The sequence below is a fragment of the Lontra canadensis genome, unplaced genomic scaffold, assembly GCF_010015895.1.
Source record: "Lontra canadensis isolate GAN:19392208 unplaced genomic scaffold, GSC_riverotter_1.0 scaffold142, whole genome shotgun sequence".
NCBI lineage: Eukaryota > Metazoa > Chordata > Mammalia > Carnivora > Mustelidae > Lontra > Lontra canadensis.
The window spans coordinates 2,906,449-2,916,845 of NW_022631136.1; the positions used below are offsets into that span (position 1 = coordinate 2,906,449).

Sequence of the window (10,397 nt, forward strand, 5' to 3'; positions counted from 1 at the left end):
CAAATTGCTAAGGAAATATTGAAAAACAAAAACAAAACTGGGGCCATCACGTTGCCTGATTTCAAGTTTTACTACAAAGCTGTGATCACCAAGACAACATGGTACTGTCAAAAAAAAAAAAAAAAGACACATAGACCAGTGGAACAGAGTAGAGAGCCCAGATATGGACCCTCAACTCTATGGTCAAATAATCTTTGACAAAACAGGAAAAAATATACAGTGGGAAAAAGACAGTCTCTTCAATAAATGGTGCTAGGAAAACTGGACAGCTATGTGTAGAAGAATGAAACTTGAGCATTCTCTTACACCGTACACAAAGATAAACTCAAAATAGAGCTTCCCTATGACCCTGCAATTGCACTACTGGGTATTTACCCCAAAGATACATATGTTGTGAAAAGAAGGGCCATCTGTACCCCAATGTTTATAGCAGCAATGGCCACAGTCTCCAAACTGTGGAAAGAACCAAGATGCCCTTCAATGGACAAATGGATAAAGAAGATGTAGTCCATATACACTATGGAGTATTATGCCTCCATCAGAAAGGATGAATACCCAACGAATGCATAAGGAAGATGTGGTCCATATACACTATGGAGTATTATGCCTCCATCAGAAAGGATGAATACCCAACTTTTGTAGCAACATGGATGGGACTGGAAGAGATTATGCTGAGTGAATAAGTCAAGCAGAGAGAGTCAATTATATGGTTTCACTTATTTGTGGAGCGTAACAAATAGCATGGAGGACAAGCGGAGATGGAGAGGAGAAGGGAGTTGAGGGAATTTGGAAGGGTAGGTGAACCATGAGAGACTATGGACTCTGAAAAACAATCTGAGGGTTTTGAAAGGTCTGGGGGTGGGAGGTTGGGGGAACCAAGTGGTGGGTATTAGAGAGGGCATGGATTGCATGGAGCACTGGGTGTGGTGCAAAAACAATGAATATTGTTATGCTGAAAAGAAATAAAAATAAAAAAAAAAAAGAATCTGCAACATCTTGAGGCACCTGGCTGGCTCATGCATTAGAGCATGTGACTCTTGATTTGGGGGTTATGAGTTCAAGCCCCACGTTGGGTAGAGATTAATTAAAAATAAAATCTTAAAAAAAAAGAATTTGCAGCATCTCATAGGAGAATGAAACCAAGTAAAATTGCTTTTAAATGTTTAAAGAATTTTATTGTGAAAAGATGCTATTTAAATAATATAATAAATATTATGATACAATAAATAATATATTCGTTTAATATAATTAATATTTATTTAATAATATATTTATTTAATAAATAATTCCTTGCCCATTTTTTGTCCATACTGAGATTAAACATTTCATACATTTGATGCCTGTCTTCTTCCTTCCCTCCAGAGCTAATTCATTAGCCTGACTCATCCTGAGTTTGAGGTTAAGTATTCCTATGTACTTCCTTATATTTCTAATAGATTTTAAATTTCCTTAAAATACGTGTAATTGTTTACATATATTAACTTAAATATTACATATTTGATGAACTTGTGCAAACTTGCTTTTCTATCATAGAATCATTTGTGCAATATTCATGCTACTCAGTCTCATTATTTTTTACTGCCATAGTCCACTTCACCTTGCAACCACACTATTTATTTAAGCAGTTTCTTATTAAAGAACATTTATGTTGCTTCTAATTATTTTGCAATTCTAAACAATTGCATTATTAAAAAATCTCTACATATTGTTTATGTGTAGGACAGCCTCTGTAGGATCTATATCTATATCTATCATCTATCTATTTATCTATCTATCTATCTAGGAATTGCAAGGTGAGATTATAGATATGTTCATATTTAACCTTATAATATATTGTCACATGAGTCTCCAGTTTACTATCCATCTGTTAGTGTAAAAGAGTTCTCTTGTTTCATTCTGGCAACGCTTTGTGATATCAGATGTTTATATAATTGCTCAGTGAGTATGAAATACTCATTCTATATTTTTTTGTGTATATTTCATTGTTGTTGTTTTATCCATTTTCCTGATCATAAGTGGTCTTGAGCATCTATTCAAATATTTTGAACAATGTTTTCTTCTTTTGTAAATTGCTCTTTCTTACCTTAGGAATATTTTTTATTCATTTGATTTGTGAGAATTCTTTACACATTCCACCTTTTATTCCTTAGAAAGATATTGCAAAAATCTTCCCCTGTACTGGTTTTTTATACCTTTAATGTGTTTTTTTTGTGAATAAAATAATACACTTTTCAAACAGCCAGGTTTGTGAAATTTTGCTTTGTAACTTTTTTAATGCCTGTGAGAAAACAGAAAATGTGTATATTCATCTCTGCCCCTATTTCCTGGCAAGGAACTTCTGAAACCCTGATAATTTTTTGGTTCCACTGAGGCAACTCTGGGCAGGCTCCTGGATGGCTCCTAGATGGGGGCTGGTCCCCAAAATGACCAAGCCATGATTAGAAGATTGGAATTTTCAACCCTATCCCCTATCCTCCAGAGAAGGGAGAGGGTTGGAAATGGAGCTAATAATTGATCATGCCTGTGTGAGGTCCAGGCTGTCAAACACATGCACACCAGGAGGGTGATGCACCCTATCTCCAAGCGGACAGAAGCTTCTGTACTTGGGACCCTCCCAGACCTCCTCTTCTTATGTCTTCATCTGTTTTTCTGTATCCTTTATTATATCTCTTAATAAACTGGTAAATATTAGTGTTTCACTAAGTTCTGTGAGCTTCCAGCAAATTAATCAAACCTGAGAAGGGCTCACAGGAACTTTTGTTTCATAGTCAAATTGAACAAAAATTGTGGGAACCTGGGGACCTACTTCCTATGATTGGAATCTGAAGCTGGGGGGCAGACGTGTGGGACTGGGGACTTAACCTGTGGTCTCTGACACCATTTCCAAGTAGATGATGTCAGAACTGAGTTAAACTGTAGGACACACAGCTTATGTCTATTAATTCTTGTTGGTGTGGGGGAAAAGAACAAACATGCATTTGGGAACCAAAAGTGTTAGAAACAAGGTGTTCTTGTTTGAACTATGTGAGTAGTAAAGGGCACACACAGGAACAAAAAAAAAAGGGTGTTCCCACCACAATGCCTTATTTATGAAATCTTTATCACAATTTATTATAATTTTCACCATATTTTCTTTATATTTTATAGAAATTTTCATTTCTATATATTTATATGAATTTTATTTTCACCATATAAATAACCATTTGGTTATCATAGAAAAATCATTATTCCCTAAAAATCTGCACTGCCACTTCAATCATATAACAAGTTTGCATATTTGCTTGCATCTAACACCGGGCTCACAATTCTGATCCGTGCTCTAGCCATGGATCTCTGTGAGATTATCCACTATCTTTATTACTATAGTTGTATGATCAATCATGCTATCTATCAGTGTTTATTTCCCCATATAATTCTTAGAATGAGTTTATCACATTCCACAAAGGCAAGACAAAGAAAAGCAAAACAAAGAGTGATGTTGGAATTTTAACTGGTACTGTATTAAATATATATAATCTCATTAAGGCAATTTTCATCCTTAGTGATATTTATTTTTCTTCCATTGTATCATGAACATATGTATAGATCTTTACTTAGATCTTCCTTAGTATCTTTCAATAAAGTTTTTAAATTTTCTTTCTTTTTTAAATTATTTATTTATTTGACAGAGAGAGACAGATCACAAGTAGGCAGAGAAGCAAGCAGAGGGGGAGGAGGAAGCAGGCTCCCCGCTGAACAGAGAACCCAATGAGGTGCTTGAACCCAGGACCCTGAAATCATGACCTGAGCCAAAGGTAGAGGCTTATCCCACTGAGACACCCAGGTGCCCCTAAAGTTTTTCTTTCAATAAAGTTTTAAAATTTTATACATAAAAATCTTATTCATTTAAAAATATCTTTTTCATTTAAAAATCATATTCAATTAAAATATTTAAAAATATTCATTTAAAAATATCCTATTCATTAAAAATATTATATAGCTTATGTATTTTGCTCTTTTTAAAAACAGCATTCTTAAATCTTTTTATCTTGTTATTTTAAAAAAGTATAAAAATATTGATCTGACAATTTGCCATACTCTTATTTGTAATTTTCTACAAGAAATATTTTTATGCATAGATTCTTTTCTTGTCATCCCATAATGTTAGCAAGATGCCGCAAAAAGTTGGTCAGATCAGAGGGCTGAAAGCTATCAGCAAGAGGGAGGATGGGGAAGGGACAAAAGCGGGGAGAAAACCCAGCTAGGTGTTTCACCTGATAGCCCCTTACATGAGCCCCTTAGAGCCAGACTGGAGATGAGGACATGTGCAGAAGCCCCTGTGAGTTGTCCTGAAGTTACCTTTAGCTCATTGTAGTACCTTAGTACTCTCCTCCTATGGGAGGGATGAGAACCCAACATTTTTTTGAGCATTGGATTTATGTGTTAGCATGTTGGCATGTTAGGCATGCGCAGTTGAACCAAAGTGCCCAAGTAATAGAATATGCATTAGTTCCTTTAATGTATATGCAAGCTCTCTGCCCTCACCCCTAAGGCACTGAATAAAAGTTTCCTGCACTAAGTGCATGGGGAGACAGTGGCTTTAAGAGCTATCTCCCGGTTTCCTTACTTGCAAGAAGTAATAAAAAGTTCTTTGCTTTCAACATTTCCTTGGATTGTGTTCAATTTAATGCACCACAAGCTGTAAACCTTTTGAGTTGAGTTACATTATTTCCTGGGGCTAAATTGTTAAATATTTGAACAGTATAAAGGAATGTTCATTTACACACCATAAAGTATGTTCTGAATCAGTGAATCATCATATTGTTATGTGTAATCAGTATGGTGATTTATTTCCATACCAGTGAAGCATGAATGTCCAATTCCATGCATCCTCTTCAACACTATTTGTTAGGCATTCAATCTTTGCCAATCTGATATGAATGAGTAAATTAGACACCCTATACCATAAAAAGATGAGTTGTTTTTTTTTTCTTTTAATTCTTTGATGATTAGTAACACTGAACATATTTTCAGTTACTTTTTGACCATTTGTATTTCTTTTCTGGTGTGTATATTGTTGTTCCTGTCATTTGTCCGTCCTTTTATTGATGTGTTTGTGTATTTTTTATTGATTTATAAGAACTGGTTTTCTATATTCCTAGCAAATGTGTTGTAACTTCCCCCCAATTGATCACTTTTCTTTCTGTTTTATTTATGGTGCTATTTTTTACATAGATTTTTAAATTTTAAATTAGACACATTTATCAATTTTTGAAAGGGAGGAGACCACACTGAAAGTTAGTAACATACAAGGTTTTGTCTCTGCAAAGGGCTGCAGGGTACAGGGAAAAGAACAAAATTTGCGCTCTTTTAATGACTTCCCACAGATCTCAGCAGTGTTTCCTCCTATCCCTTAAGATTATAAGGACATAAGAGATAGATGAGTTGATGACTTCAGAAAACCAAACCCTCGTCACTAAACATTTTTTTCTATTGAAATGATACCAAATCAATATAAATCTATTGAAATCTAATAGCCATAGCTTGGGAATGATTCTTCATGATATTACAAGCATGCTACTGGTTTTTCACCTGTGCCCAAGTCAGATTAATTGATGGTTGGGTGCTGCTTTCCTTGCCTGGAGGCAAAGGCATGACCCAATGGCATCTGAGGCCCATCATTCTAGGAATCAGTGAGCTGGTCTTCTGAGTAGTACTACTTGTATCCTGACTTCTTCTTCCACAACTGAGCCCTGAGGACAAACATGAGTAATATAGAGGCAGATCTTGGTAGGATGATATGGTCAGCATTCATCACTGTGCGTGTCTTATCTGATTGCCTTACATCACAGGAAAAAGCTATTTGCAAACTCTCAGGTGCTATGAAATGCTGGTGAAATGATTATAAATGCTTGTCTTGGCTCAAGATACTGATGGAGGATGCAAACATATCAGATCAGAGACCGTGCTCTCAAGAAGAATTCAATCCCATATGTTGCATAAAGTAAAATAAAGATAAAGCACAAAGTAGCCAGTCCAAAGTAGCACTCATAGGTCAATTCAGCTTCAAAGAAAGATTCCTTCTCTTAAGGGAGCAAAGGAAAAAACCATGGAAACATAGATATTTGAATTCAAGGACAAGGAGTTTAGGTTTTATCCAGAATCAGTGAAGGTTCTTGAGAAAATTTCATTTACTGATAATGTGACTATATAGTTCACTATCCAAATTGGGATACATTTGAAATTGAAAAAAAAAAGTTTATGATAATATATGCAGTGACAGAAGGCATAATCAAAACTGTCCCTGGCAAATAAAGATGTATGGTAACTCTATTAAGTGGTCAGAGACAATTATTTCTTAGAAGATCTCTAATGAAGAAGAGACAGAGGGATAATCCAGGAAAGTGAGAGGCAAAAATGTCCAACAAAGTACGTACGTACACACACACACACACACAGACTTTAACATATATGTATATATATAAAAACATGTATGTATGTTTAAACGTATACATTTAGTCTCTGTATATTATTTGTATACCAACATGCATAGGTATAAACATGTATTTATATCTGGCAACTACTGGCTTCACCCTTTCCTTATGACTTATTCATTGTGTTTTGCTTCAAGTTCTGGAGAATTTCAGATTTCCTTATGACTTATTCATTATGTTTTGCTTCAAGTTCTGGAGAATTTCAGATTCTCCTCCAGCATTTCTGCCACTGGCAAGAAAGAGAGGATTTTCCTTCACATGCTTCTTCTGGATTTAGGATGCCTTCTAATTAATTAATTAGTTTACTTTTGGAAAATCTCATCATGGTATTGTACACCAATTTGAACCAGATGTGAACTCCTGTCCTTGCCCTCATCTATTGAAAGTTAAGTAGAAAAATTTTTGAGTGGAGAAAACAGTAATAAAAACCTTGAGCCAGGGAGTTGCCAGGAGCATAGAGAGCCCCTTAGAGGGCTCACTCACTGTGAGTTGCCCTGGCCCTGGCATCTGGATTTCCCACGCTGAAACTTCACTCTTTCCAGCCCCTTCATTCTTTCCACCTGCCCCAGATTGGTCGCTATAATTATGCAGTGCAATGCAGAGTTCCCCTACTCCTCACCATCAACTCCTTACCTGGAGCTATTTCATAGTCAAACAAATAAAGACATTTTGCATAACAAAGGAGAAAAAAGAAAGATGGTAGATAATTTGAGGAAAAAAACACACTGAAGTCCAGATTTCTCCTCCTTTGAAGGAAGCTATGACTTACAAAAGATATATGTTTTTCTTTTATTTATGAATATGGAGATTTATTATTATTTGAGGGTCTACCATGTTACAGGTTTTCTATCAGGCTATTTCTTTACATTGTCTTACTGACTGAAGCAATATAGCAACATCACTGTGAGATATTTTTAAGATTTATTTGTTTATTTGAGAGTGGTGGAGGGGCAGAGAGAGAACCTTCAAACAGACCTCTTGCTGAGCTGCATAGGGTCTCAATCCCTGGACCCTGAGATCATGATCTGAGCCAAAGTCAAAAGTCCACTTAACCAACTGAGCCACCCATGCAGCCCTCCCTATGAGATGTTTTTGTCATTATTCATTCTTTATAATAGAGTAGCCAGATAAACAAAACTAAAAAAAGAGTCACTATGTACCTTTCACAAGGATGCACAGCTACCAGGTGGCAGAACAAGGATTGAATTCTAGGTCTGATTCTAGGCTTTTAAAAGCAATGAGATACACCAGGGATCAGCAAATTTTTCAATAAAGGGCTAACAGCTAAATATTTCAGGCTTTGGGAGCCATAAAATCTTTGACTCAACAGCTACTCGACTCTGCCATTGTACTGTGAAAATAACTACAGATAATAAAGAAATAAGCATGGATCGTTCCTACTAAAATGTTAGAAACAATGAAATTTGAATTTAATATAATTCCCATGTGTAGTGAAGTATTCTTTTTTTATTTTTTTTCCCAACATTTAAACATATAAAACCATTCTTGGTGGGACGCTTTGGTGTCTCAGTTGGTTAAACATCTGCCTTCAGCTTGAGTCATGATCCTAGTGTCCTGGGACTGAGCCCCACATCAGGCTCCTTGCTCAGTTGTAAGGCTTCTTCTTCTGTCTGCCTCTCCCTCTGCTTGTGCTCTCTCTCTGACAAATAAATGAATAAAATCTTAAAAATAAAAAAGAAAAGACATTCTTAGTTTGCAGGCTATACAAAGCAGATGGAGGGGCAGATTTGGCTCCAGACAAGTTTGCTGACTTCTAAGAGCCTGGCATGATGGCTTAGACTTGGGCATAAGTAACGAAGTGTGAAGGTATCTCTAGATTATAGTCCAAAATGGGCTGCCAAGAGCCACTGAGTTTATGTTGGCAGAAGAAAGGAAAGAAAGGGACTTGGGACCATGGGGCCCAAGGTCCAAAACAGGAGCTATGAGGCCTTCCAGGTGGCACTTGCCAAAGAGAATGAGGCAGAAAATCAAAGTAAATATTCTACAACCATGTCACTCCTTGTTTCTAAGGAGCCCTATTCCTAGCTGGGAACAACTTCCATGAGCCCCACAGAAGGAGGCGGGGAGGAGCTGCCAGTCATTATCTGTCACAGGACCATGTGGGCGGTAGGAGGTGGTCCCCTCATGCCCAGGCTCTGTCTCACAGGCTGAGGGCAGAGCCTAAGGCCAGGATAAAAGGGCCTTGGTGCCAGAGCCCCTCCATGCACTTGTCTCCTGAGGTGCTCGTGACCTAGTGCTGCCTGTGCACCGGTAAGTGTCCCCTGGGACCCGGACCAGTGCTTTTCACAGAGGGAACTCAAATCGCAGCAGGGGGTCTTATGCAGTGGGGATTTTGGGGAAAATGATCCATTATGTCAAAGGAGGAGGATTTGAAGAGTGCAGGGGAAACAGAGGAGGAGTGCAGGCAGGAGTTTGGCACCACCTGGGGCCATAGGGAGAAGAACCAGATGGCTATGCCTTTGTGCTCTGGAGAAAGCAAATGGATCTGCAGTGTGGCATGGCACTCAAGATGGGGACACTGAAGCACAGACACTGGGATCTCCTCTGACGGGTTTCAGGAGGGACCTTACCTTTGAAAATGCAGCCCTGTTCCTCCCTGCAAAGGAGAGTTGTGGACAGGGACCTGAGGCTCTTCCAAGCTTGTTAAACCTGCCTATTCATGAGTCTGGGAATGTGTTTGCTAACTTCCTGTGTTGATGAGGATAATGCAAGCCTGACAATCACCCTGCCAACCTATCAGCATGAGGTAGTGGGGAGAGGAGACCTGGGTTCCAGACTGAGATCAGGGGTCTGGGGTCTAGTCCCAGGTTTTCAGGAGCTGAGAGGCTTATTAGTTTCTTTAATAACATGAGCTCACTAAAGCAGGCCATCTCCAGGATCCTTTGCAATGCTGACCTCACAGAATAAAATCATCTTGGAAGTTATGACAAAAGGCACACTTAATGTATGTTTCCTTTAAAGAAACAATAGCCCCTCATATGGCTTATTAGTTGAACAGCTTCAGATCTGGAGGGCATGGTTGGAGCGAGTTCCATCTTCACTTACAAGTCTTCAGATCCTTGGATGTGCTTAGTAATGTGGTTTGGTCTTAGTTTATTACCTTGTATACTGGAGAAAAGTGCGTAATCTGACTTACAAGGATCCCCTGAGAATCCAAAGAGATGGTGCCAGAGTATGGGAAAGCCATCATGTGTTGGATTATAGAGATGTTTCTATGTGATGTTTCTATGATTATATGGGATACTAAGAGGGTGAGAGAGGCAGGAGGCTCTGTATCCTGGATCTGACTGTATGACTTTCTCTTAGCTTCCGACTCCATCAGCGAGATGTCCTACCAGCAGAATCAGCAGCAGTGCCAGTCCCCTCCCAAGTGTCCCACCCCGAAGTGCCCTCCAAAGTGTCCCCCAAAGTGCCCCTCAATCTCTTCTTGCTGCAGTGTCAGCTCTGGGGGCTGCTGCAGCTCCAGCTCCGGGGGTAGAAGCTGCTGCAGTTTTGGAGGTGGCAGCTCCTGCCTGAGCCACCACAGACGACACAGGTCCCACTGTCACAGATGCCAGAGCTCTGGCTGCTGCAGCCAGCCCTCAGGGGGCTCCAGCTGCTGTGGAGGGGGCAGCAGTCAGTCCTCTGGAGGCTGTTGCTGAAGTGGACTCTGATCCCCTCTTCCCCTGACCTCCTTGAATGGTGGAGAGATCTGAGCAAAAGCTTGTGCTCTGGCCAGAGGATCCCTCTATCCTGGTTTCTACAAGCCAAAAACATTTCTCTAAACTCATTTCCTGACCTCCTTCCCCCTATCTGTGGCTGCCCTGGGAATCCCAAAGCATAGACCTCATGTCCCTCTGCAAACATATTTTTGCATTCTTTTGTTGGATTTGAAACAATAAAATGGAATCTGCTCACTAACTT

General features: G+C 38.9%; 1 protein-coding gene across 1 annotated transcript; it reads left to right on the forward strand.

Moving 5' to 3' along the window:
* The first annotated feature begins 8,387 nt into the window (after positions 1-8,387).
* On the forward strand, positions 8,388-10,135 carry LOC116858788 (late cornified envelope protein 1A-like). The gene is made up of 2 exons (XM_032843692.1): positions 8,388-8,466; positions 9,801-10,135. Exons 1-2 carry the CDS (start codon positions 8,388-8,390, stop codon positions 10,133-10,135), a joined length of 414 nt encoding a protein of 137 aa, XP_032699583.1.
* Positions 10,136-10,397: the final 262 nt, after the last annotated feature.

Coding starts and splice junctions, on each gene's coding strand:
- LOC116858788 (XM_032843692.1), top strand. CDS start 8,388: ATGGGGCCCAAGGTCCAAAACAGGAGCTATGAGGCCTTCCAGGTGGCA. Junction 8,467..9,800: donor GAATGAGGCAGAAAATCAAA/GTAAATATTCTA, acceptor ACTTTCTCTTAG/CTTCCGACTCCATCAGCGAG.